Source organism: Ornithorhynchus anatinus, chromosome X2 (genome assembly GCF_004115215.2).
Source record: "Ornithorhynchus anatinus isolate Pmale09 chromosome X2, mOrnAna1.pri.v4, whole genome shotgun sequence".
In the NCBI taxonomy this organism is placed as follows: Eukaryota; Metazoa; Chordata; class Mammalia; order Monotremata; family Ornithorhynchidae; genus Ornithorhynchus; species Ornithorhynchus anatinus.
This window is the reverse complement of record NC_041750.1, coordinates 11,479,037-11,506,971: the sequence shown is the minus strand read 5'-3', so window position 1 is coordinate 11,506,971 and position 27,935 is coordinate 11,479,037. Positions and strand designations below refer to the sequence as shown.

Sequence of the window (27,935 nt, the reverse complement as noted above, 5' to 3'; positions counted from 1 at the left end):
CAGGCCACCCACCATCAAGCCAGTCCCCCAATCTCCCCGGTCTCCTGGCCTCATCACTCATAATAATAATAATTATGGTATTCATTAAGCGCTTGCTATGTGCCCAGCACTGCTCTAAGCGCTGGGGTAGATATAAGGTAATCAGGCTGTCCCACCTGGGGCTCACAGTCTTAATCCCCATTTTACAGATGAGGCCCAGAGAAGTTAAGTGACTTGCCCAAAGTCACAGAGCTGATAATTGGCAGAGCTGGGATTAGAACCCACACCCTCTGACTCCCAAGCCCGTGTTCTTGCCACTAAGCCAGGCTGCTTCTCCTCCTCACCCCAACTACTGCCCACCCTGACTGTGTTGCAGGGGGTGTTTGCATTTGCCCAAACTCTCACCCCACCACCCTCCCCTCCAGGAGGCCCTGGTTGCCACTGTTACTAGCAGGAGAGAAGCAAAGCTACTGTTAGCCTAGGATTCCCAGCTCTGTCACCCCTCTAACTCCATAGCCTCCATTGTGCCCATTGGGGATAAACCGGGAATATTGTAAGGGACTCAGGGTCAGCAGTGCTGGCACGTGCAACCGACCGCTGCATAGCCTTTTGGACCACGGAGCTATGAACGAAAGGAGCACCCCCTCTGGGGTGTGAGAGTCTGAGCAGAGGGATCGGGGCATTGCAGGCGTATATAGGTAACCAGGTCAGTCAGTTGGTCAATCATTTTTATTGAGTGCTTACTGTGTGCAGAGCACTGTACTAAGCGCTTGGGAGAGTACCACCCAGCAATATAGCAGACACATTCTTTGTGCGAGAGTGGGCCAGCACATCTGTGGGATCGACTGCCAAGTTATCTGTTGGGGAGCCCAAGTGGGTCAAAGCCCGTGTAGGTGGATTCGAGGTGAGGAACTGAATCGAATCTCAAAGATGAGCAGGTTTAGCTCAGGTTTAGCTCGCAGTAGCAAGCAGAGGGCTAGGATTCCGAAAAGTTGGCTCAACCAAACCGGTGTTACCCAGACGAACCAAGGACATCGCAACTTGCCAACAAAATGGACATAGCCCTGTCATGGCTGCTCTAACACGTTAAAACATTGCAAACTTTATAACTTATGTTTTTGACAATATTTATCTACCTCAGAAAGGGATTTTTGACAGTCCTGTAGTCAGGCTGCTTGTGAAAGAAATTCTTCCACTTTAAAGAATGCCGAAACCAGGTTCAGGCAGAGGCTCACTTAAGCACACTCATCTTCATCCTTACTCCCTTCATTATACCTATTGTAAAATCATAGCAGTCATCATAGGTGACGTTTTAGGATGGCTCTTTAACCATTCTGGGAGTTTCCAGTTCTCAAGGGCTGCTCTGTCCGTGTGCTGAAAGAAAGCCAATGAACGGTGTTCAAGGTGATTCTGATCTTGTAATCACAGAAACGGTGAAGTGTAAAATTTAAACAATTATAGGCATATTTGATACACCACTGCTGGGGGTGTCTAGAGCAACCAGTTACTGAAGTTATATATGTCAGTTTTCACAGTAAAAGCGACATTTTTGAATTCCAACATATTATGGGGAGGTTATTTGGGGAATGAATGGCGAAAAGGGGAGAGCAGGTGGAGTTGGTGGGAGGGGAAGAGCAGAGAGTAGAGACGGAGGGACAGGGGGGGAGAGGCAAAGTAGGAAGGGAAAGTGGGAAAAGAATGGGAGGAGATGTTGGAGTTAAGAGAGAAACAGAAGGCTCTCGGAGTCACAAGCATCCATCCAGGGATCCCGAGTTGTGGGCGATTATCTCAAATATACCCCAGTACTTTGGTGCAAATGGCACAATTATTGTTATTATTGGTGGTGGTGGTGGGATTCTTTGTATTATTGTTCCAAAACGGATTTGCATTTTGAATGGTGGCCCTTTAAATTGTCCCACTAGGAGCATTGATCAGCCTGCTTAGGAGGAGGTCATCTGAACTGCCACACCCTCAGGAGGGGGAAATCTGTGGTTGCTGAGCTGGGGAAATGGAATCCAAGAGTGGAGAGGGTTTTTTTCTGAAAATGACAGTGGGAACCCAGGTTGCCCAACTTCTGATCCCCCAAATAGTCTACCGTCAGAGCTGAGCAGTCCGAACAGCCAGTCCTGTGCTCTCACCCCAAGTTGGCACCTCTCCTCGCCTACAGTTTGCCAGCGGCTTTCTGGGGCTAACAAATTCCAGAAAGGCGGCAGCAGCATTTGTGGTGAGGGTGGGCCCCCTCCCAAGATGTGTGTGTGTGTGTGTGTGTGTGCGTGCATGTGTGTATGTGTGTGTGTGCGTGCAAGTCCTGGACTCTTTCTCCTCAGTTCCAGCAAGTGACAGTTCCCTCTCATCTTGAAGCCAATCTTTTTTTTTTCCCTCTCTCTTCTTTTCCCTCCCATTCTTTCCTGGCGCAAACCAGTGACCGCCCATTGCAATGTGGGCCCTCTCCAAACTCCAATGGTCCCTGCCAAAGATGGTGACGTGTTACTTTAAAAAAAAAAAGGAGAGAGAAGAAAGGAGGAGGAGGGGTGTGTGGGGAGAACAGCCCTCTTCTCCTCCCTCTCTCCCCCCCTCTTCCCCCTCCCGCGCCCCGCCACCCTGTGCCCTGAGCTGGCACAGAGTTCTCCTGGCACTTAGCAGTTCTGCTCCTCTCTCTGGCGGCAGCTGGAGGATCACACAATACTTAAAATGGCTGCCAAGAGGAAACTTTTCCTCTACTGCATGCAAGTGTGGGTCCGTGCATGTGGGAGCTGCCGTATGTGTGTGCGCGCGCGCGCGCGCGCGCGACTCTCTTTGCACATATGTGTGTGTATGTGCGCACACGCACATTGTGTGTCTCTTTGGCGGGACTCTTCCTTCTCCCCCCCTCCTTTAGCCCCCACCTCCTCCTCCCCTCTAGCTCCTGAAATGGCTGCCAGGAAAGGGGGGGGCGGGGGGGGAGGAGTAAGAAAACGGTTCTCGCAGCCAAGAATTTGCTTCATAAGTAAACAGCAAGTTATTTAAAGTGTGTGTTGTCTTCCCAATCTCTCTCCCTCTCCTTCTTTCTCTTCTAATAATTCACGCACAATATGTTGACATATTTGACTGGGGGCCGGCAGGGGGGTGGCATATTTTTAACCTTGCATTTTGGGTTTTTACTTTCTTTTTTTGCTGTTGTTGTTGTTGTTGACAAATGGTGGCCTGAAAAGCAGTCGGCACGATGGGGGCGGGGGGCAGGGGGAGGGTGACAAGAAGAGTCCATATGGGGTGGTGGAAGAACGGCACCGGCCGGAAGAAAAGTTGATTCCTGGGTCAGTTGGCACCACCCTGGCGCCCTGCTGGCCAAGGAACCGCTTGAACTCCTTCCGGACAAGGAAGGAAGACGGGGCCGAGGAGGAGGGATTTGAATAGCGTACCGAGAGGCCTCTGGGACCCTCTCCCTGCTCGGTACATTGTGCCAGCTCACTCCTTCTGAGCACAAAATGGCCGTCAAGCCGGAGGGGGAGAGTCCTGCTGGAAACCGGGAAAGGGAGGAAAAAGAAAATGGCTGAAGAAAACAGTCCCGGCTGATGATGTCACCAAGGTTGCGCAGCCTTGGAAACCATCCCCCTCAACTTTTTTCTTCCCCCATTCCAACTCCTCACCTTCATTTACTGGTCCACTTCTGGTGCCCCAGCCAGAGCATATACAAACAAACGCAGAGACATAAATACATAAGTGAATAAATAAATAAATAAACGGCACCACCTGGGAACTCCCCACGCCCCCGAAAACAAGCCCTTTGCTACGTTGGGAGCTTGTGGGGGTGGGGGTAAAATCCAGAGCCATTTCCTCACCCTGCAAAGCCGAGCTCAAAATAGCTGTGACTTAGCACCGTTAGCAGTTTTCGGGAAAGGTTTGGAGGGAAAGGGCGGGGTAAATGGGGGAGAGAAAAAGCAACAAAATTTTATCCGGCTGCCGGGTGCTCCAGGAGGGTGGTGTGTGTTGACTAGGGTTGTTTGAAGGAACTCAGACGCACCCTCTGAGCACCAGAATCGTGAAATGAAATGCCTGAGGGCCAAATAGGCAGCAGGAGAGAGGAGGCTAGGGAAGGGGGAGGGCCGTGGAAAGAAAAGAAACTTTTCTTTGGAAAGGGATTCAAATTCAGGTTGGCTCCAGCCCAGCGGCAGCAGCCCCGAGAAAAGGAAGATGGAAAGTATGGTCCAGACTTAGAGGAACTCCTCATCCTAACTGTAGGAGGACGGAGAGAAAGCAAGGCAGCCCAACTGGAGGCCTAAATGGAGGCCTGAGGAATCTTCAAATCATTGAGCTTGAAAGGACCTGGAAAGGGTCACCTAACTCATCCTTCTGTCCTCAGGCAAGACCAAGCCTAGACCACTCCAGGCAGATGAGAATCTAGTCCTCTTCTTAAAGATTCCTATAGAAGGGAGCTCTACGATCCTCCTCGGTCACCCACTCCAATACGATATTTAATAAACTTCACTGGCCCAGAAAATTCTTCATGTCTAACCTCAATCCCTCATGCTGTAACTTGAGCTCGTGGGGGAAGAGAACAGCTGCTCACCACCTTAAATCACCCTTTCCTCCCCTGTGAAGGAACTCTGGATTCGGGAATCAGGGCTTCTGGGATCCAATCCTGGCTCTGCTGCTGACGAACAGGGTGGCCTCAACTTGGGGCCCATCTCAGGAGCTAGTGCCCCAGCCTAAAATCGTGTTCTCCGTGATTTCCTCCTGAACAGATGGGGCTCCCAGGTCCCAGATACGGGAAGCTCTTCTTGTTACCCCGCAGGGAGCTGGGAATGAATCAGCCAGCCATTTCCAGCTCTCTTCTGGGTGACTAATACCTCTCCTTCTGTATAGGAGTCGGTGGGTTGGGGACAAACAGGGTAAGGATCTACACTGAAAGATAAAATTCTCTTTCCCGCAAGTACCTCAGGCCTCCACCACCCGCTGCAGCCCTTAACTGATTAACCTAGTCAGTGGCCCCAACTTGAGAGATCTTAGCCAATGAAGGTGAGGAAACTGAGGCACAGAGAGAGGAACTTCAAAGGCCCCACTGCAAGTAGAATCCCCATCCTTGGACTCAAATTGTTAGGCGGGAGGTGGGCAAAGGAACAGCAGGAGTGGAAGAGCTAGCTGTGAAGAGGAGGAGATGTTTGAAGAGATCATCGGGTCAGTGTCCCTCCCCACTTGAATGCAGCCACTTCTGGGGTGGGTTGGAGCTTGGCTGATAGATCAGGGTTGAATGGCAATATACCACTCCATGGCTTTCTGCCTCCACCATGCCAGGAAACCCTAAATCTGCTTCCTCCTGCTAGAATCTCACCTTCATATCCTAGATACATCGCCAAGTCCCCATAAGACCTTAGCCAGTTCTTCCCCGATAACCTCTAACCCTTCTGACTCTCCTCTAGGTCCCCTCCCCCATCTTTTTTTTTTAGATCTCAATCTTCTTGGCCAACTGGAAACTGGAATTACATTCTCAGACATCGGCCCCATTTGCAGAAGGTCATACTGAGGCAGAATGAATCCCGGGGAATTCCTGAAGTTCCTCAGGGGAACCTCATTTGGTCATGGAAGACAAACTTTAAGGATGCCCAATTCTCCAAATGGAGCCCAGGCCTCTGTAGAGGGTAGAAAGGAGGGTGAGCCCTTCTGCCCCAGACCAACACCACCCACCAGATCTCCACGTCACTTGTCTCCGTTAGGGCTGTAGGCTGCTGTGAGAGCAGAGTCCCTTCACATTCAGAAGTCCCTTCACATTCAGAATGTTAGTGGGCAGAAGAGGAAACTGAGGCCTGGGGGCATCCCAGAGCACTGAGTGGAGTCAAGCTAGAAAGAGGAAAAGAGAATGCCCTCTTTTAAGCACTCCAAAGCTCAAGTATTCCTTAGAATCTTCCCCTACCCCATATATACGTGGGCCAACGGCTGGTCTCTCCCTCACAGAGAATTTCCGTCTTCCGGAGCTAATACCTCCGACTCGGTTCGTGGAGGCAAGGAGGGACTCTCCAAACTCCACCCCAGATCTGGGTGAATTTGGGGTTTGGGGCTTGGAATTAAGTGGTGTCTTGGAATCGAGAAAGCCAGGTGGATGTCACTGTTCCTTGGTTCATTCCCCGGTTGTGACTATTCAGTTAAAGCTCTGTCTCCAGCCAGTCAAAATACTTCTCCTCCCACTTGCCATTTCCCTTCCTAAACAGACGCTTCCCATCTTCAGCCCAACGGGACACATCCCTTCAATCTCGTGGCTCTCCATCGATCCATCAGTGGTAATTGTTGAGCGTTTACTGTGTGCAGAGCACCGTACTGAAGGTCTCGATCCTCAAGTAAAGAGGTGCGGTGCTGTTTTCCAAAGCGTCAGGGCTTCTGGCTCCCAAGCAAATACTCCCTTTTCATGTTATTTTGCATGTATTTGCATATCATGTTCTAGTATGGAACGTGAAAGGAGATTGATGAATTCAGACAAGTTGCACTCTAGCTCAATAGGCTGTGAATGGCAAACATGAAATTCAGAACAGAAATACAAAGCCATGCATATGAATCCTAGGAGATGGCACACATACACACATATGCATGCACAGGTGCACAAACACACCCACACCAGAGCCCAGTAAAGCTGAAGGTGACGGCTGCTCGTAGAACCTGTGCATCCAGGAGAAGTTATCAGGCCCAGTCCCCTGACATAAAGGAATCTGTTTCAAAATATCTGCAGTGATGGGAACTCCCAAATCTCCCTCAGTAGCCGGCTTTCGGTGCTTAAGTTGGAGTGAAAGAGGTTCTGTGCGTGATTCAAGCTATTGAGTAATTTTACATTGTCACCCATGACAATAATACCGCTGCCTACGTAGTCATAACAAGTCTACTTGAAAGAGCAGCGTACTAGTATAGTAGTGACTGGGTGTTAGATGTTTACAACATCTAAGATGTTTATAAATAGACAATGTATTTTTACTTTCCTAACTGAAATAGCAAGCCTCAAAGGTGCCCTGGTTATGAACTGCCTAGTCCACAAATTAAGCACTGTCTGTTCCTGGGTTTTTATCACCTACAAGTTCAGAAGTTCTGCTGCAGTTTAAACCCATTTCTCCACGTTCAATCCTCTGAGAACACAGAGGATAACCGGTTAGCATTCTCCTCCTAAAAATTCTTCCCATTTTTCAAGAAAGTTGAGCCATCTCTTCCCCAGGCCAAGCAACATGATGCCTTTCACCTTTCCTCAGCTGAGACCTATTTTCCACACTCCAGGGTGTCAACCACCCTTCCCCATCCCTGGATGTTGTCTTTTGTTCCTCCAGGTAAAGCTGAGAGGGGGCATCAGAGGAAGATTTCCCCAAGAGAATAATAATGGCAAGTGTGGTTAAGTGCTTCCTGGGTGCCAAGCACTTGGGCTAAGGGCTGGGTCGGGCCAGACGCAGTCCTTGTCCCACATGGGGCTCCCAGTCTCAGGCCTCGGAGGACATCTGCTTCGGCCTGACCCTGTGTCCATCTAAAGCCATCACCCTCCCTTTCTAATAAACTCCCCAAATTGAAAAATAAAAAAGGACAGCAGCCATCCAGTCCAACTCCAGCCCACCCCCTCCACTGATTCCAGGCAGGATCCACCCTCCCCCAACCCAGGCAGATGGCAATTTTAAAGATTTTCATGAAAGGAGAAGCCACACGGCCTGGTGGAAAGAGCAGGGGCCCGGGAGTCGGAGGACCTGGGTTCTAATCCTGGCTGGCCCTTTGCTTGGTCTGTAACCTTTGGCAAGTCACTTCACTCATCTGTGCATCAGTTTCCTCAGAGGATCTGGATTCTAATCCCGGCCCTGCCAGTTGCCTGCCACGTGTCCTTGGGCAAGTCACTTAACTCCTCGGGGCCTCAACTTCCTCCTCTGTCCCCTGGGGATTCAGCACAGGTTTTCCGGCCCTCTTAGACTGCGAGCCCCAGCAGAGATGGGGACTCTGTCTGATCGGGTTGCATTGTATCTACCCTAGCTCTTGACACCTAAGTAAATGCTTAATTACCACAGTTATTATCATCAGTATTATTATTAGATTTATTATTAGGAGATTTCCCTAACCTCCCTCAGTCGCTCATTCCAAGGTTTAACCGCCCTCTTGTTCTGTCCTCAGTGGAAGCGGGAAATGACGGTCACCATGTCATCATTTTCTGTTTATCGAGAGTTGTGCCACCAATTAGGTACAGTACAGAACGTATCGGCCCGTGTGCTGCCCGGCTGCAGGCCTTCCCAAAAAGACACAATGGAGAGGCCACCCACGGGAAGCAAGGAGGGGCACCTTGCAAGACGAGAAGGAGCTGAACCTTGAAATGGCTCCAAACCCCCTGGGCACCCACCACTCACCCTGAGGCCCAGAGAAATAACTTACCCCAGAAGTCCTAGGCCCCAGCACTTTCCGATATGCATGTCTTCCCTTCCTCCTTCCCTCCCTGTTTTAAACACTTGGGCTCCAAGGACTCCTTTCACTTGGGCTTTAGGTATGTCTACATCTCCCCATCCTAAAAAAAAAACCCAAAACTTCTCTGCACCACACTACAACATCCAGCTATCACCCCTTCTCCTTCCTAGGCCCCAGAGCTCAGCCCAAATCCAGGAGGATGTGAAAGTCGAGAAGATAACTCTCTAGGGATCCAGGCACTTTAGGCCAGGAGGAAGGAGATGGGCCACTGCTAAAACTCCTGTGCTCAGAAAGGTGGCAGGCCAATTGGGAATCAGAGGCCGTGGGTTCTAATCCCAGCTCTGCCACTTGTCAGCTGTGTGACTTTGGGCAAGTCACTTAACTTCTCTGTACCTCAGTTACCTCATCTGTAAAATGGGGATTAAGATTGTGAGCCCCACGTGGGACAACCTAATTAGCTTGTATCTACCCCAGCACTTAGAACAGTGGTCAGCACATAGTAAGCGCTTAACAAACACCGTCATTATTATTATTATAGCCAAGTGTCCCCCGGTCTTTAGGGAAGAACTTCTGGCCCAGATTGGGGAATGGGTATATTCCTGGACTCGATTCCTGGCCTTCACCTACTCTCTCTCGTGGTACAGCCAAGTGGGGAGGGAAAAGGGAAGGGAGTTGTGGGGAGGAAAGGGAGGGGGGGAATGGGTGCTTCCATGCAATATGCAGATGTAAAAAAAATCACATGTAAATTTAGGGTCTCCCTCCAGGAGCCAGGTGCCCAGGCACTTCCTCGTCAGAATAGCACTCTCACGGTCCCCGTTGCCCCAGATGCCCTACCCTCAACCCACCCTCTCTCCCACGAGGGGTCGCTGCCTCTGGTATCCCCGCCCTTCCGCCCCAGGCCCGAGGGCTCCTGCCAGGCTGCTCACCCGCCCCAGGGTGTGGCAGTGCAGCCCTCTGGCTGGCAGTGGGGGAACGCATCTGTGAATCTAATCCAGGCTGCTCTAGAAACCAATAATGCTGAGCTCAGCGTCTGCTCACAGCCCAAGGAGTCTGATTATTTTTAGATAAGATGGAGCGGGGAGCACTGGGTTGCAGGCTGCGCCGTGAGTGTGTTGCTGATGAAGCACGGCGCAGGCAGGGGGAGAGGAGGGAACAGTGGGAGTGGGCTTTGCTCGGCATCCCTAACTGCTGCGGCGGGGACAGGCTCGAGGGAGAGAAGACGCATCCTTACCCTAAAGCCCCGTTGCCACCGGGCTCAGGAAGTGGGATGCCAGCACACCTTCCTTTCCCACCCTGGTCGCTCCGGGTAAGGCAGGTGCAAGGCATCTGGAAGATGCGGGTCCAGCAGCCAGAGGCACAGTGGGAAGATTTCCATTTTCAGTTGGAATCGTGATGGGCGGCTACAGGACGGGGAGGAAGTATGAGGTGTTTGGATTGGAATTCCCTGAGTTGGGGCTTGGTAGGACCCGCCGGGCAGGAAAGAAGAAGACCATGGCACGGCTCCTCTTTGCAGTCCCTTTGGCTCAGGAAGGGAAGGGATGGCCGAATTCACCTTCCCTCTCCTCTAGCACAGGGTCGGTGTGGGAGCTCTTCCCAACTAAACCCACCCATCTTGGGGAGCCCGCCAGTTGAGAAGTCCGTTTCCCCCCTGCCCCTGACACACGCGCATGGGCACACACACACACACACCCTGTCCCCTTGAGCATGGCACCAACCCAACCACTGGAGGTGCGAACAGCGATATCTGTGTGCAGTTCCAAGTGAGTACCCATCTGGGTCTTTCCAAATGAGTACGCATGAGCAAGGGCCCCTGTGCCCAAAAGAGGTTGCCCGTGTGAGTACTTGGGCTGGTGTGCATACGTAGTCAGAGGCACACGTAAGGTTGTCCTGTTGTGGATCTGGGTAGGTACATCGAGCCACAGAATCTTCAGATCAGGGTGCAGGGTGACTTCGAGAGGCCATATAGTCTAGTCCCCCCACCTCCAGCAAGGTGCCCACCCAAATCATCCAGAACACATCCTATTCTGAAAAAAAATTTCTGGGAGGGTTAATTGTGTCTCTGGTGTGTGTGTGTGTGTATGCGCGCGCTCACGTGAGCGCACGCCTGTGCCCTAGGAACCCGTGAGGTAGAGTGACAAGAGGCAGAGTGAACAGGGGGAGCGGGCCTGTGCTTTAACCTGGCACGGTGTAAGCAGGGCCTGGTTAAAGGCGCCACAGGGCCTGGGGTTGGGAGCTTCCTCCATTATCGGCAGCCAGTAGGCGGGTGGCGGTGAGGAGAGGGAGCCTCCGTCTGCCACGGCTGCCCCATTCATCACCGTCCGGGGCAGGAAAGGGAGCTCTGGTGAGTGTGCAGAGACCTCGGAGACTGTCCATTAACTCGGCAAATCAGATTACGTCAAGGAGCCATTAGTGTAAGGCTGTCGTCATGACAACTGGGCCCCAGCACTCCGACCCTACCCTGGTCACCAGCTATTAACTTTTTAACCATCTGTGGGAAAGGCTGATCCCCATTTCCCTGATGCCAGCTTTGTCATGGGTCAGGGCCACCGACCTCGGAGCTTCTGCTGCTCCATGGGCCTCACCTGCCACCTCGGGGGAGACTGGGGCTGAGGGCGGGAAGGCAGGGTGGGGGGGGTGGCCCCTGATAGTCATAGTAATCCTGGCATTTATTAAGTGCTTGCCAGGTGCCAAGCACTGTCCTGAGCTCTGGGATAGATTCAAGACCATCAGGTCAAGCACAGTCCCTTTCCCACATGGGGCCCATGGTCTAAGTAGGAGGGAGAATAGGAGTTGACAGCCCATTTTACAGGAAACTGAGGGCAGGGATCACATCTACCAACTCTGTTGTTATAGACATTCCCAAGCACTTAGTACAATGCTCTGCACACGGTGAGTGCTCAATAAATACCATCTATTGATTGATTGCTTGATTAAACCCAGGTCCTCTGACTCCCAGGCCCCTGCTCTTTCCACTAGGCCATGCTGTTTCCCTTTGGCTCTTCCCCAGAGAGAGCTGTGTTCTCCCAGCAAGGAAGATTGGAGCCAGGAATACTGAGCTGGCAGCCTTGGCCTCCTAGAGAGAAGGCTTGGGCCCTCTTCCCGTTGGAAACGGAGTTTGGAGTTTCCCAGCTGGATAATAACAATAATAATGATAAGAATAATTGTAGTGTTTATTAGACGCTTACTATGCACCAAGCACTGCACTAAGCACTGGGGTGGATACAGGCAAATCAGGTTGGACACAGTCCCTGTCCTACGTGGGGCTTGCAATCTCAATCCCCATTTTACAGATGAGGTAACTGAGGCCCAGAGAAGTGAAGTGACTGGCCCAAGGTCACACAGCAGACCTGTGGCAGAGCCGGGATTAGAACCCATGACCCATGGACCCAGGCCCATGTTCTATCCGCTATGCCATGCTGGATCTAGGCTCGGGGTGGTGGGAAACAGCACACAGCTGGGGGTAGACACAGGGCAAGGAAAAAAAGGGGTCAACTCTATGTCATTTCTCTTTTCAGACTCAGAGCAGAGCAGCAGTCCCAGGACAGGGATCGGGTCAGATCAAGAGGACAGCAAGCCCATCACATTGGGTAAGTGTTGGCCAGCAGGGCCCGGCTGATGAAATCCGTGGGGACGCCTCTCGTCCTCATTGTCAAACGGTATTAAGCCACCGTCACCCACATGCAGTGGTTCTGTGCTTGGGTGCTGAACAAGCCCGTTTCAACAACCCGATCCCTGGCCTTGTGGTGCTTACGGGTCACCCACCCTGCTCCCCTCTGGCTCAGTGGCTGCCAGATATGGACGGGACAGCAGAAGAGGAGAAGGAATGAGTTCTCTGAATCCATCTGCTCTAGACCTAGCTGGGAATCCCTGGCCAGGGAGACAGTTGATCCAGTCTGGATTCCCCTTCTCGTCCCCTGAACTCTAAGCCCCAGAGCGTAACGCACCGGGGACAGAGTGGGCAGGAAGGCCCAGGCACCCCCCAGCTACAGGCCCGATCATGTTTCCTCTGGCCTTTCGGCTCTGGTCACGGGGCCCCTGCCAGGGCCCTGGGGGGGTTGGGGGGGGGGAGGGGGAGACAAGGACGAGACAGGAGAGAGTTCTGTCTTCACTGGGAGGTTGACTATCAGCAAAGAAAATAAATCCCGGAGAGAGGGAGCTGAGCGGCTGCAAAACAGGAAACATGGAGCGAGTGAGAGGCCAAGAGCAGAGGAAGGAGGGAACAGGTGGCCGAGGGGAGAGGAAGTGTTTTGGTTGGAGCTTGACAACTGAAGGACGTGTTGCTAAGGGGAATCTGCTGACCAGCACAGGACACGTGTCCCATGATTCCCCAGCCCCGTGCGTCCCATGGCCACAGCAACATGGAGGCAGGAGAAAGAAGAAGGGTAGCGTCTCCTGTGGGAGGGTAGGACCCTTCTTTTTCTGCTCAGGCACAGGCACTGGGAGCCAAAAAAATCACCTCCCTGGTTTGACTCCAGCCCTGCACCTTGGAGTATACAATGAATCTCCTTGTTCGTCTTGTTTCAGCGGTTGGGATGCTGGAAGGGCAGGCCAGTGCATCCTTTGCGAACAGTTACCTCAGTGTTCTGCACACAGCGAGAGCTCAATACGAACCATTGACTGATTGATAGATAGATACGCGGGGGACTCACCATATGCCCAAAACCCACCGGAGGCAAGCAACTCGATGAGACAAGTTGCCCAGAGAGGAGAAGATTTGGCAATCCAGAGCGATCTACCCAGCTTCACCCAGACTCAAGTCTCCTCTGACTCCATACCACCTTCCAGCGCAGTGCTTTCACCTCCCACATTCAGTCTGTCTTTAAATCCTACCGGTTTTTCCTAGATTTCCAGCTTTTCCCAAATCTGCCCCCTTTCCCTTCACCCAACCACCAGCCTGGTCCAAGCCCTCTTCACCTCCCAGCCAGATTACTGCACTAGCCACCTTACTGGTCTTCCTGCCCCTAGCCTTTCCCCTCTTCTGTCTATCCTCCACTCTGCTGTCCAGATCATCCTCCTCTCCTCAAAACCCATTTCCCTCTGCATCACCCAGAACCTCCTGACCATTAGCTTCGGGGCGCTCCACCAGCTTTCTGCTCCTTACTTCTCTCATTTGGCTCACAGCCCTCCCTCTCCCCCTCCACCCCCCACACTCTTCACTCCTCCCAAGCTAACTTCCTAACTGTTCCTCCCTCCCGGCTCTCCCGGCTCCAACCTATTGCACACACCCTTCCCCCTGCCTGGAAATCCCTCTCCCCTACTCAAATCCACCAAACCTCCTCCTTCCCCACCTTCCTAGCCTTCTTAAAAAATCATCTCCTGCAGGAGGTGCTCCCCGATTCAACATCCCCTGGGAGTCAGAAAGTCATGGATTCTAGTCCCAGCTGCACCATTTGTCTGCTGTGTGGCTTTGGGCAAGTCACTTCTCTGTGCCTCAGTTACTGCATCTGTAAAATGGGGATCAAGACTGTGAGCCCTATGCGGGACAGGGACTGTGCCCAACCTGATTTTCTTGTATCCCCCCCAGTGCTTAGTACAGCACCCGGCACATAGTAAGCACTTAACAAATACCATTATTATTATTTTTTATCTATTGCTGACTTTTGTTGTTGCCGGTTGTACCTGTGTTTTCGCTCTTTATTTGTAAGTTCCCCAAGGTCAGGGACCCTTGTGGCATGTTCCCTAGTCCAGTGCTCTGCACACAATAAAAACACTCAGTAAATCCCAGTCAGAAGCCCTAGGAGGGAGCCCTAGAACCCTTTGGTCCTAGGTGCTCACCACAGTCATCTGAAAAGGAACGGCTTCAATGGCCACAACTGTGAGATTACAGCTTGGAACAAGTTACTGACCCTCTCTGGGCTTCGGGCTTCTCCTCCTCCCAACGAGATCCTAATCATCCCTGGACCTCTCCCAATTTCACAGGGATGATAAATCAACCAATCAATCAGTGGTATTTGTTGAACGCTTACTGTGTGCAGGGCTCTGTATTAAGCGCTTGAGAGAGTTCAACAAAAGCAGTCGATAGACACATTCCCTCCCCATAACGAGCTTAAAGTCTAGAGCAGGACTGAGCTCCTCTGCAGAGGAATTCAAGGCAGGGCACCCTAAGGGCTCCCCGGAAACCTGGGGTCCCACGGTCTGGGAGACTCAGTTGAGCTGCCCCAGCACAGTTCCAACTCCAGAGAGTCCCACTCCCATCCCCTGGGCCTCTACTTCCTATTAAGGGGTCAAGCAGAGCATCTCCCAACAGCTGTCCTATGATTGCCAGCCAAAAAGGTGGAGTTGGGGTGAGAGAGGTATGTTCATTAAATGCAAGGCTTAATGGGAGTGTCTGACAATCAATGGTATTTATTGAGCACTTATCGTGTGCAGAACACTGTATTAAGCGCTTGGGAGAGGACAATACCCGTGGTGTCGTTACGGGTCGGAAATGACTTGACGGCATAAGACAAGTCAAGAGGACAATACAGCAGAGCTGGTAGACATTTTCCCTGCCTATAAGGAGCTCACAGTCTAGAGTATCAGGTACGAGAAAGTCGATGACACTGCTGAGGAGAGAGAAAATAAGACCTATGAGAAAAGTTCTCGAAAAGAGAAGGTTGAGGATACCGACTAGCCGATGCCTTCTCCAAGATGGCGGAATAAGGAATGGAATCAATTTCAGTTGATTAGAATCAACCAATCAATCAATGATGACACCGGTTAAGTTCTGACCCCGGGCGAAGCAGCGAACAGTGCTAAGGTCTGGGGAGGAGATGTGGACATCAATCAGACGTAAATTCAGACCACCAGTCCTTGGCCTTTGGGGGCTCCAAGTCTCCGGGAAGTGGGGTGGGGGGGCAGAGGGGGCGGGGAGCAGGCTCCTGGGGAAGGAGTGGAACTGGACAAAGGAAAAAGGCTCACCTAGTGGAACCAAAACCAACAGCTGTGACAATAACAGTTGATAACTGGTCCGACGGTGTGGTCCTCGGTTCCCTCGGCCCCTTGCCATTCCACACAGGGCCAAGCTGCCACCACCTCCCCGGTGTCCTGCAGGGAACGGCGGCTTTGGCCTGCCCTGGGCTGGTCTCTCACCGTGTCAGGTGGGGGAGGAGGATGGGCCCCCTCAGGGACCCCAGCACCCTGCGGCACGGGAAGTCAGTGCCATGGGCTGCCGGGCTCTGGTTCCTATTCTGAGGATGGTTGTGGCTTTTCGGTCCCCGGAGAACTCCAAGAAGTGACAGATAGGCCTCCGCCTCCCAGAGATATGCCTGAAGTAAGGGACTGGGCTAGGTCACCCATTTGGAAGATCCTTCCAAGTTGGAGGAGGCTGTCATTTTAGAATGATGGTAATGACAATTCAGAAAAGCCCTCTGCTCAGATCCAAAGATTTGAGCATGCCAAGAAGGATGCCCAGAACAGACCTAGAGCCAAACAATTTGGTCTTTTCCTCCCTCTAACTTCTGCCTTTGTCTCTCTCTCTTTCTCTCTCTCTCTGACTCTCGGTGCAGACACAACAGATTTCCAGGAAAGCTTTGTTACATCAGGGGTCTTCAGCGTCACGGAACTCATCCAAGTTTCCCGAAGTGAGTACCCTCTGGATTCCTTTCCCCCCAAGGGCTTCCAGCCCTGACCTTCGCAACCCTCCTCGCCCAGCAACAGCAGCAGGAATCTGGCCAGCACCCTGGCGGTCTCTCGGAGAGCGTGCCTTTCCTGGACTAGTCCCAGCATCACTTCCTAGTCTTGGTTTTCCCTCATGAGCTGGTCAGGAAGGAAAGGGTCCGTGGAGCAAAAGCCCTGGGATGGAGCAAGGGGGACATCCGAGACCAAAACAGGAATCAGAGTCAGGCCCTGAGGAGTTACCCACAAGGATCCAAATGAAAAAGAATGCAGGATCCCTATTTCTTCACCTTCACCAGCATAGCCTGGGTCCCTTCCCGCTTGAGTCCTCCTTTGCTGATGCCGTTGGCTTTTGGCCACTTAGGAACCGAAACCAGGCTGTGTAGTTTCACTTTCCGTTTACGTTCACTTTTTGGTTTCCTGGGAGTGGAGAGGGCTTCCCCCCAAACTTCTCCCGCCCTCCCCATCCCGCCTCTCTCCCCTCACCAAATCCTGAGGTAAAATATTCTTTCCATATCCTAAACTCGCTCCTTTGTCCCAACCCTGATGATGAAATCTATCCCCAACCGAGGAACGTGGCCATTTCTAGAGGGCCTCGTAGTGGGCTCACCGGCATTTTCACGGGGCATATCCTGGCCAGCTAGAGCAGAGTTGTCTGTTCCTACTGATTACAAGAGAAGCAGCTTGGTTTAGTGGGTAGAGCACAGGCCTGGGAGTCAGAAGGACATGGTTTCTAATCCCAGCTCTGCACTTGTCTGCTGTGCAACCTTGAGCAAGTCACTTCACTTCTCATGGCCTCAATCACCTCATCTGTAGAATGTGAATTAAGACTGTGAACCCCATGTTGGATGTGGACTGGTTCCATCTTGATCAGCTTGTATCTACTCCAGCGCTTAGGACAGTGCCTAGCACATAACAAGCACTTAACAAATACCATAAAAGGTGACAAAGAGCAGCCCATCCATCCGCACATCCACAGCCAAGTACTCTTAATTCATTTAACTGTCGTACGGGTTTAGTGCTCACTAGATGCCAAGCGCTGTATTAAGCGCTGGGGTAGATAAAAGATCATCAGGTGGAACAAAGTCCTGGATTGATTCTCTCTCAGTATCACTACCAGAATGCCCTTCCTATCAGAACCCCAGGGTTGCTGGGCTTGTTTGGGGAGGGGGATCAAAGATAGGTTTTCTCTAAGTCTGGATGAATGAGCGAGGAGTTTCCTACCTTCATTTTCCTCTGGCAACTCCCCATCCCCACCAGAAGGCCGGGCATGTCCTCTTCCCAGATCCTCCATTCCTACCTGCTGCCCCTGACCCTAGCTCTCCCCTTTCTGTTTTGATTTTACAGCACCGGTGGTGACGGGCACAGGCCCCAACTTCTCCCTGGGCGAGTTGCAAGGCCATCTGGCCTATGACCTGAACCCTGCCAGCACTGGCATGAGAAGAACGCTGCCCAGCACATCCTCCAGTGGGTACGTGCCATGCCCTGGCCTCAGAGAGGAGTGGGGAGTGGTTTGGGCCACGGACAGAGGCAGGGCCTCAGAGGGATGGGTACGTAGATCTGAGGGAAGCACACAGTTATGCCAAGTGATAAGTTGAGTCGTGCATGCCGTAGTCCTTCGGTGTCCTCATCCTCTCTGCTGCACCCAATTCTGTCCAAACCCCTGGGTCCCAAACCACATCCCCTGCTCACCAGTCCAGACTCCGCACACTCTATCCTCCCAGAAACCCCAACCTCTCTCCCTTCTGGGGTCATGCTCCCTCCGGGGATCTGAACGAGAACCCAGGAAACCCCAGCTTCTCTCCCTGCACCCCCCTCTCCACACCTCCCCCGCGTCCCACCTCCACATCCATGCTAACTGGTCTCTGCTTCCCCCTCAGGAGCAAACGACACAAATCTGGCTCCATGGAGGAAGATGTGGACACAAGCCCTGGAGGAGATTATTACACCTCTCCCAACTCACCCACAAGTAGCAGCCGCAACTGGACAGAAGACATGGAGGGAGGTAAGTTGGAAGACCTGAGTAAGCCCGGGGGCAAGCTAAAGCCAGTGAATCAATGGTATTTATTGAGCTCTTACTGGATGCAGAGCACTGTACTAAGTGCTTGGGAGAGTGCAATACATTAGAATTGGGGAACTCGATCCCCACCCTCAAGGAGTTGACAGTCTAGCAAGTCCACACTACAATTACCCAGCAGGCACTATTCGACCTTGGCTCCCTGGGGCCAAGGGAGGAGGCACAGAACTTTTTGAGCTCTGTATTCCCAACAGGCTGTACTTAGAAAGTAGCATTTATGAGAAGCAGCGTGACCTAGTGGAAAGGGGGTGGGCCTGGGAGTTAGCGGACCTGGGTTCTCATCCTGGCTCTGCCACTTGTCTGCTGTGGCACCTTCAGCACATCACTTTGCTTGCCTGTGCCTCAGTTTCCTCATCTGTAAAGTGGGAGTGAAATACCGGTCTTCCCTCCTACCTAGACTTTGAGCCCCACGCAGGACAGGGACTGTGTCCAAGCTGATTATTTTGTATCCACCCCAGTGCTTGACAGTGCTTGACACATAGTAAGAGCTTAACAAATACCATAATTCCTATTATTATCATTATTATTATTCAGGGAAAGAGTAGTCTTGTAGGAAGATTGCCTGCTGGGAATTGAAGAGTTCTCGGAGATTCCATTGGCATTTCTCTAGGGCTCCATAGACCCTTGAGCCCTCCACTGCTCACCTGAAAAATTGTCCATCCTGGAGGGCTCCCCCACATTTCTCTCCTGTGTTCCCAGGGGACAGGGCCCTTTAGGTCCCCGTGCTGTCTCTTGGTCCCAGATTCCAATCAATCGATCAATCAATCAATAGTATTTATTGAGTGCTTACTGTGTGCAGAGCATATACTAAGTGCTTGGGGGAATACAATATAACAGGCACATTCCCTGCCCACAGTGAGGTTATAGTCTAGAGGGGGAGACAGACATTTATATAAATAAATTTATAAATAAATTATGGATATGCACCCAAGTGCTGGGGGGCTGGAAGGGGGGATGAAGGAAGGGAGTGAGTCAGGGCGACACAGAGGGGAGTGGAAGAAAAGGAAAAGAGGGCTAAGTCAGGGAAGGCCTCTTGGAGGAGTTGTAATTGTCTGTCAGATATAAAGAGGAAGGGCATTCCAGGCCAGAGGTAGGAAGTGGGTGAGAGGTCGGCGGCGAGACAGGCGAGAGTGAGGCACAGTGAGAAGGTGGTCCTTAGAGGAGCGAAGTGTGTGGGTTGGGTTGTAGTAGGAGAGTAGCGAGGTGAGGTAGGAAGGGACCACATGATTGAGTGCTTTAAAGCCGATGGTAAGGAGTTTCTCTTTGATGCAAAGGTGAATGGGCAACCACTAGAGGTTCTTGAGAACTGAGGCAACATGGACTGATCGTTTTTGTAGAAAAATGATCTGGGCAGCAGAGTGAAGTGTGGACTGGAGTAGGGAGCGACAGGAAGCAAGGAGGTCAGCAAGGAGGCTGATACAGTAATCAAGGGGGGAGAGGATTCGTGCTTGGATTAACATGGTAGCCGTTTGAATGGAGAGGAAAAGACAGATTTTAGGGATGTTGTGGAGGTTGAACTGACAGGATTTAGTGAGAGATTGAATATGTGAGTTGAATGAGAGAGATGAGTCATGGATAACACCAAGATTATGGACTTGTGAGACAGGAAGGATGGTGGTGCTATCTACAATGATGGGAAATCAGGAGAAGGACAGGGTTTGGGTGCAAAGATAAGGAGTTCTGTGACCAGAGTACATCCAAGTAGAGATGTCTTGAATGCAGGAGAAAATGAGAGACTGCAGAGCGGGACAGAGATCAGGGCTGGAGATTTGGGTATCACCCGTAGAGAGGTGGTAGTCGAACCTATGCAAGCGAATGAGTTCTCCAAGGGAGCGGGTCTAGGTGGAGAATAGACGAGGACCCCAGAACTGAACCTTGAGGGTCACCACAGTTAGGGGGTGGGAGGCAGAGGAGGAGCCCATGAAAGAGACTGAGAATGAGCGGCCAGAGATAAAGGAGGACCAGGAGAGGACAGTGCCAATGAAGCCAAGGTTGGATAATGTTTCCGGGAGAAGGGGGTGATCAACAGTGTTGAAGGTAGCTGAGAGGTCAAGGAGGATTAGAATGGAGTAGAGGCTATTGGATTTGGCAAGAAGGAAATAGTTTGTGACCTTTGAGAGGGCAGTTTCTGTGGCATGAAGGGGATGGAAGCCAGATTGGAGGGGGTCAAGGAGTGAATTCGAGGAGAAGAACTGGAGACAGTGGATGTAGACAACTCGCTCAAGGAGTTTGGAGAGGAATGGTAGGAGGGAGGAGGGGCGATAACTGGAGGGAGCTGTGGGATCAAGGGAGGGTCTTTTTAGGATAGGGGAGACAATCCCTGGAAAGGCGGGAGCCCCTGCAACCTGATGAAACCCAGCTTGGAGAAAGGGAGTGAGGGCAAATGAGACTACTCACATGGTCTAGAGCATAGCAGTTTATTGCTTAGGGTTTTGAGCTGTTGCCCTCTCCCTTCTCCCATTACTCAAGTACTGAGGAGACTTAATGTACCCTGAAAATGACCTGTCACAATCCTACTCCCCAACCCCTACTCTAAGGACAAGAAATGTTAGCTCCCTGCCATCACCTAACTTCACAAGCATCCAATTTTATTGTTGCCACATTTCTTTCTTGTTGCTCTTCTGTCTTCCCGAAGAAAAGTGGGGAGAGGTTAAATTGTCTCCCACTCCACCGGCATCATTTGGCTTTCTCCTACAAGTAGCTTCCATCTATGATCATTATTATTATTATTAATAACATTTATACTTCCCTGTAGCCTGACATTTCTGTTATGGGGCCTAGCACTGAATTTATAGGGCTAGAAGGAACCTTACAAGGTCATCTAGTCCAATACCCTTGCCTTGAGTGCACCTAAACTGTCCCAGGCAGGTGAGGATCTCTCCTGTAAGAAGATTTCCTACAGTCAGTCCTTCTGACATCTGACATCTTCTGACATCTTCTGACATCTGGCCCATTTCCTCCTGTTCAGGAATGGAGAGAGAGAATTTGGAGGCCCTCTGTTTTCTCTTCTCCAAGATTGACAGTCCCAGCTCCTAAAGCCATTCCCCTTGGGCTGTATTTGCTGTAGGATTGCCTTTTTATAAAACCATTTATAGGGGAGCAGCATGGCCTACTGGAAAAATCATGGGCCCAGAAGTCAGAGGACCTGGGTTCTAATCCTGGCTCCGCCACTTGTTTGCTATGTGATCTTGGGGAAGTCACTTAATGGCTCTGTGCCTCAGTTACCTCATCTGTAAAGTGGGGATTAATACTGTGAGCCCCATGTGGGACATGGACTGTGCCCTACCTGACTGTCTTATATCTACCCCGGTGCTTAGTACAGTACCCGGCGCTTAACAGATACCATAAAAAAAGTTTATAGGAAAGCAGTGTGGCCTCCTGGAAAGAGCACAGGCCTGAGAGTCAGAGGACCTGCGGTCTAATCCTGGTTATGCTATTTGCCTGCTCTGTGACCTTGGGCAAGTCACTTAACTTCTCTGTGCCTCAGTTTCCACATCTGTAAAATGGGGATTAAATCCTACTCCCTCCTACTTAGACTGTGAGGCCCATGTGGGACCAGGACTGTGTCCAGTCTGATTATCTTGTATCCACCTCGGTGCTTAGTACAGTGCCTGGAAAATAGTAAGTGCTTAACAATTACCATAAAAAATACCATTAAAAAAATCCCCAAAACATTAGGGAGGAAGGGACCTTAAGAGGTCACTTAGTCCATCCCCCAGCCCTGCCCCATTTTGCCAAGGGAGAAACTAAGGTCCAGAAAGGATCAGCACCCCTAAACCATCACGACAGGCAGCTGCTCTGTTTTTCATAAACACTTCCAGACCAGGAGATTCCACAACCTTCTTGGTAATATATTCTCATGTCTCACCAGGCCTTAGAACCAAGAAGTTGTCCTTAATAGCGTATCTAAGTCATTCCTGGTTCAACATAACTTATCTCTCACCTCAGCCTTCTCTAATCTCCTCCAGAATCTACAAGGTGGTTCCTCATTCAAGTTCCAGTTCAGAGAGGGGAAACCCAACTCTCTCTGCCTTAGCTCAGGCTTAGGGAGTTGTAATGTCCCACTCCAACAGTTCTCAGCTCTTTAAAACATCGACCTCATCAGAACAGACGTGAGGTTTTTAAAGATCAATTTTTGGAGAGAAAGTCTGCTTTGGATTTGAATCTTCTTGGGTAAATCTAATGTTAAGCACCAACCTAGTGCTGGCAGGGGTTGTGCCATGCAGACAAGGTGAACTTTCTTAGGACTCATGGGCTCTGCCAGCCATAAGTGGAGATTCCAGGTGGTGACTCCACTTTGGTTACTGCATCAGCCTCCTCACTGACTTTCCTGCATCCTGTCTCTCCCCACTCCAGTCTATACTTCACTCTGCTGCCTAGATCGTTTTCCTAAAAATGATCCATCTCCCTACTCCTCAAGAACCCCCAGTGGTTACCCATCCACCTCCATATCAGATAGAAACCCCTTGCCATGAACTTTAAAGCACTCGATCAGCTCGTCCCCTCCTACCATACCTTACTGATACAGCCCAACTCACATGCTTCACTCCTTTAAAGCCACGGTACCTCGAGCTTGTCTATCCCTTGCCCATGTCCTCCCCCCCGGCCTGGACTTCCGTCCCCTTTCATTTCCAACAGTCCACCACTCTCTCCATCTTCCAAACCCTCCTAAAAAATCACATACCATCCTAAAAGCCTTCCCTACCTAAGCCTTTATTTCCCCTACGTGCCCTCCCCCCATGTCCATTAAGCACTTGGCTGTTTACCCCTTAAGCACTTCGATGCTCACCTCAGCCCCACAGCACTTATACACATATCCTTATATTCTACTATTACCCCTATCTGTAATTTATTTTAATGTCTGCCTTCCCCTGTAGACCGTAAACTCCCTGTGGACAGGGATCATTTCTACCAACTCTGTTGTATCATACTCTCCCAAACGCTTAGTATAGTGCCCTGCACACAGTCAATGCTCAATAAATACCATTGATTGACTAGTCCTACTTCCAAACCCCCCCCCAAAGGAACTTCCACCTCACTGCTACCTTGGCAGCAGCTGTCAGTCACATGGAAACAATCACGAGGACCCAATCTTATGCTAACTATTCCCTGCCTTCCCACCCAACCCATTCTTTTGCCTGCCCTGCGGTGCTGAACTGTAACAAAAAGGGCTAACAGTAAATTCCCCCTAGTGGTAGCGCTAACTAGTTGGATATGGTTAGTACTGTTAAGATACGGGTGCAATTGTGAAATTTTTTTCAACTTCCCCTTCACAGACCACGAAAGCAGAAAATGGGGTGGCTGCGACTCAGTGCAGTGGTGTGCCTTTCTGGGAAGTGGATTGCCGCCCACCAGGTCATTCAGCCAGCCAGTGAGACAGCAGTATTTATCAAGTGCCAAGCACTGTCCTGGGTAAAAAGGGGAGTAACAGAGGAAGGAAAAGATCTGGTCCCTGGCCAATGGGAGAGAGACATCAGCCACTGCCCGGGGGCGCTCTGGAAGGAAGCAGGCTTGTTAATGGAACTGTTGGGCTGGTAATTGTGTGGCCCTTGTTGGCGTGGCTGCTGAGTTGGAGGCCAGTCCCAGGGCGACAGGCCGGTTCCTGGGCCTGCTCCCCACTAGACCGGCTCTGGGGGAAAGGAGAGGAACGAGGAGGAGTAGAAAGCACCACTGAGGCACTATGGGAATGGGGGAGAGGCGAACACAGACCCATCTGTCCTCCCAACTCCCCACCCCAACTCAGACTCCTCTTCTCTGTAGACACCAGATCCTGTCTAACTACCTCAGATGCAACAGTGTCTCCTGGCAAGAAGACCCTCAGTCTCATTTTTGCCTCCAAAAATGTATCGAGTGCCTGTTAGAGAAATCATCTGTAGGGAGGAGACATCCCCCCACATACCTCCCAAGCAGCCTCTCCACGGAATTTCCAGAAGTGCCCCATCACCACCACCACCGCCTCTTTTCCCCAGTGGTGTGCACTGTGTGCAGACAGATGGGGAAAATGAGGCACAGAGAGGGAGAACCTCCTGCTGGAGCAAATCAGGAACCCAGAGTCCTGGAGTCCAGGCCCCACTCTAAGTCCTCTCTGAAAGAAACCTTGCTCAAAGAAGAAGAGAAGGTGCTACCTCAGCCAGCTCACTAGAAGTCCACTGAATTTGCCTAGAGAGGAGGCAGGTCCCCCAACACTGCCAAGAGTTAGAGCATCATGTGAAGCGGGAGTGGGTGGGCTGAGGCCTATGCCTCAGGGGAGAGGTTGATGCTCTGTGAAATCCTCCTAAGAGGGCACCTGAGAGAGAGGTCTAAACTCATTCCCGCTGCCGACCACACCGCCAGAGAAGCTGCCTCTCAGAGAGCTGATTTAACCTGCCCCCAGGGAGGCTCTTTACCCCTCCTCCTGTCTCTTCTGGGCACCTTCCCTGGGACCAGGAGAACCCTTCAGATCTGGGGCTTGAGGCCAGAAGCCCTAGCTCAGGGCAGAGGGATAGGAGGGCCGAGAAGTAGGCAGCCATGACATCTAGCTTGATCCCACTCCCAGCTCCATCACTTAGTCACTGTGTGACCCTGGACAAGTCCCAGCCACCACTCTGGGTCTATTTCTCCACCTGTAAAATGGGGAGAAACCCCTTGCCTGTCCCTGCCTTCCAGGGCGACTTGGGAAACCAAGAGGTGGGATAACGGTTTTGAAAAAAAGTGCTTTGTAACTGAAAATGGGTTTGATATCGAAGGAGCACCTGAAGCGACAGAAGGGGGTGGGGGAAGGGGATTAGGAGGGAGGGAGATTGCGGCAAACATCGGGGAACAGCAAGGCATCTGGGGCACAGGTAATTCCCTCCTTTCCTCCTGGCTACAACTGCTAGTCCCCGGCCTCCTAAGAGGACAGTAATCCCACCACTTCAGCTCTGGTTCCCCCGACACCTCACCCTGTTTTCTGAGTTGCCATTGCCCTTGGGAGTGGCTGGGGAGTCTGAGGGAGAGCAGTCCTGCTGTGGAAATCAGTATTTGGTGCCAGGGACTCAGAGCAGGTCAAGATGGCGGAGCTGACTGACTGACCAACTGACTGACTGTGCTGCTGCCTCCCCACTCCTTTGCCTTCCACTCCACCCCCACCTCCAGGAGGCCACCCAGGTTGGGGAGGAAAGTAGGAGGGCTGTGGGGAGGATCTCAGACACCCCAACCACATGGGCTTTTCCCCTGAGAATTAGGAGGGAGATGGGGGGGGGGAGAATCTGTCAGGGAAAGCCTTATTCCCTGATTGTTCAAAGCCTCATTCCACCTTCAAAACCTTATTAAGGTCACATCTCCTCCAAGAGGCCTTCCCCAGTTAAACCCTCTTTTCTCTGGCTCCCTCTTCCGTCTGTGTTGTCTGTGCATCTGGATCCGTGACCTTTGGGCTTATGATATTCACCCCACTCTCAGCCCCATAGCACTTATGTACATATATCTATAAATTGTACATTATAAATTATTCATTTATATTAATGTCTGTCTCCCCCTCTAGACTGTAGGTTCCTTGTGGGCAAGGAACATGCTACCAACTCTGTTGTATTTTACTCTGCAAGCTCTTAGTACAGTGGTCTGCACACAGTAAGCACTCAATAAATACTATTGATAATGATGAGGAGGGAATACCACCTCTCCTAAGCGCTTAGTACAGATATCAATGATTGATTGGTTAATTGAAGAACCCAGGGTCTGTTCTAGGCCACAGGGCAAGCTAGACTCCTCGCATGGAGATTCTAACCCTTTCTCCGATGCTGTCTCGCCCGAGAGCCCCAAACTCCTCAAATTCAGGGCAAGTCACCCGATCCACATAAGTCGACTGAGCCCTGGGGCAAAAAGGGAGGAACCCCTGTAAACTCTTATTTATAATTATGAGTGTCTCCCCCTCTAGACAGTAAGCTTGTTGTGGGCAGGGCAACTCTGCTATATTGGTCTCTCCCAAGCGCTTATACAGTGATCTGCACAGAGTAAGCACTCAATAAGTACCATTGCTTGAACTCTAGGGCCCCGCCAAACCTCAACCATGGAAGATTTGGGATCCCCCTACTGGGGACTTCTGGATTCCCGTCCAAGGAAGACCCCAGACCCTAAGAGTTTCTCTTTCAAAGAAATGTCCCAAGCGGCGAGGGAAGACAACCACAGCGGAGCTGCCCTTGTGGGTAGCGAGGGTCTAGAGAAGCAGCGTGGCTTAGTGGAAAGAGCCCGGGCTTGGGAGACAGAGGGCATGGGGTCTAATCCCGCCTCCACCACTTGTCAGCCGTGTGACTTTGGGCTAGTCACTTAACTTCTCTGCGCCTCAGTTACCTCATCTGTAAAATGGGGATGAAGACGGTGAGCCCTACGTGGGAAAACCTGATTACCTTGCATCTACCCCTGCGCTTAGAACAGTGCTCGGCACATAGTAAGCGCTTAACAAACACCAACATTATTATTACTCGAGATCCCTGTCCAGAGGCCTGGCTGCTGGGGCTCCAGTGAGCCAGGTCACTAGAGGGCGCCAGACTCCCAGTTTTTTTCCTCAGGACTAGTGTTCCATCACCCTGAGCTTTGCTTTGGCCCCAACGAAGGCCGCCATTTGGCCTCTCTCCCTCCCTCAGTCCGGGGCCCGTCTGCCCATGCCCCACATCCACACACCCACGTCCCACCCTGCTGTTCACCCATCGTCCTCCACCACCTCCCCGCCGAGTTACAAACCAGTCCAGTGGAGCAATAACCCAAGGGGACTGGGCTGAGTTCGCCAAGCTCATTATATTTGGGATGGGTTGGCTTGGCGCCTAGTCAGGGTTGAGAGTCCCGGCTCCTACTTCCAGGTGAGCTGAGCATGTGAGGAAAAAGAGTGGACAGGACCACGGGCTGGATTTGCCCACCAGGTTTATGCTGTCAGCACCCTGCCCGGCACCTGACAGGCAAGAGGTGCCCTGGCCTATTGCGTCCAGGGCCACCCCGCCTCCACCGCCCTCTCCCTATCTTCACCCCCTCCTACACACACACACAGGCCACCTAGGGTCCCGGGATTAGGTGATGTTGCTGCCAGTGTGACACTCTCCCTTTCCCCCACCACAGGGATCTCACCCACAGTGAAGAAGACGGAGATAGATAAGTCACCCTTCAACAGCCCATCGCCTCAGGATTCCTCACCGCGGCTCTCGAGTTTCACCCAACATCACCGCCCTGTCATCGCTGTGCACAGCGGTAAGGGGGTAACAACCCTCCGACCAAGCAGCAGGCCTCGGGGGTCTCACGCAGAGAGACCCACTAGCCTGAGACAGTCCCAGGTTCCGGAGACTCAGATCTCCCCAAGAGAGACTGACTTTCTCCCCTGTACTCCATCCAGAAGCTGGAGTTGGACCTATTTTCTAGCCATAAGCATCTCCAGAGAAGGAGACTCCATGAGCCCCCTTGGGTTATCTGTGACAAAGCCTCACCATCTTTACAGTCGGCTGGGAAAGCTGGAGGGGCAGCGTCTGAGCCCCCAGGGCTGGCAGCAACTGGTCCCTCCTTCTCTCCACAGGCATCGCCCGGAGCCCACACCCTTCCTCCACACTGCACTTCCCTACCACCTCCATCCTGCCCCAGACGGCCTCTACCTATTTCCCCCACACCGCCATCCGCTACCCACCTCATCTCAACCCCCAGGACCCTCTTAAAGACCTCGTCTCATTGGCCTGTGACCCGTCCAATCAGCAGCCAGGACCGGTAAGGAGGGCGGGGGGGGGGAGCTGTGGGAAGAGCAGGGCAGGGACGGAAGGGGGGCGTGGAAGCGACACCTCTTGTAGAAAGCCCCAAGGACCTGATGCCAGATAGCGCAGTGGTTCTGTGACGTTGAGAAGGATGTTCTGCTGAGATCCACCAAACTCGTAACACCTGTGCCCAGAGGCCTGGTGCAATCCGTTATCTCCAG

The 27,935-nt window shown here is 51.8% G+C and overlaps 1 protein-coding gene across 8 annotated transcripts in view; it reads left to right on the top strand.

Moving 5' to 3' along the window:
- Positions 1-27,935, top strand: part of NFIC (nuclear factor I C) — a 121,562-nt gene that overhangs the window by 67,450 nt on the left and 26,177 nt on the right. For all 8 annotated transcript variants that reach the window (XR_005659560.1, XR_005659559.1, XM_029052747.2 and 5 more), the window contains exons 3-8: positions 11,877-11,948; positions 15,849-15,923; positions 17,305-17,428; positions 17,838-17,962; positions 27,098-27,226; positions 27,546-27,730. Coding sequence is in view for 6 of the 8 variants with exons in the window: in XM_029052747.2 (XP_028908580.1) it covers positions 11,877-11,948; positions 15,849-15,923; positions 17,305-17,428; positions 17,838-17,962; positions 27,098-27,226; positions 27,546-27,730 (710 nt within the window). In the remaining 2 variants the exon portion in view is untranslated. The remainder of the gene's footprint in view (positions 1-11,876; positions 11,949-15,848; positions 15,924-17,304; positions 17,429-17,837; positions 17,963-27,097; positions 27,227-27,545; positions 27,731-27,935) is intronic.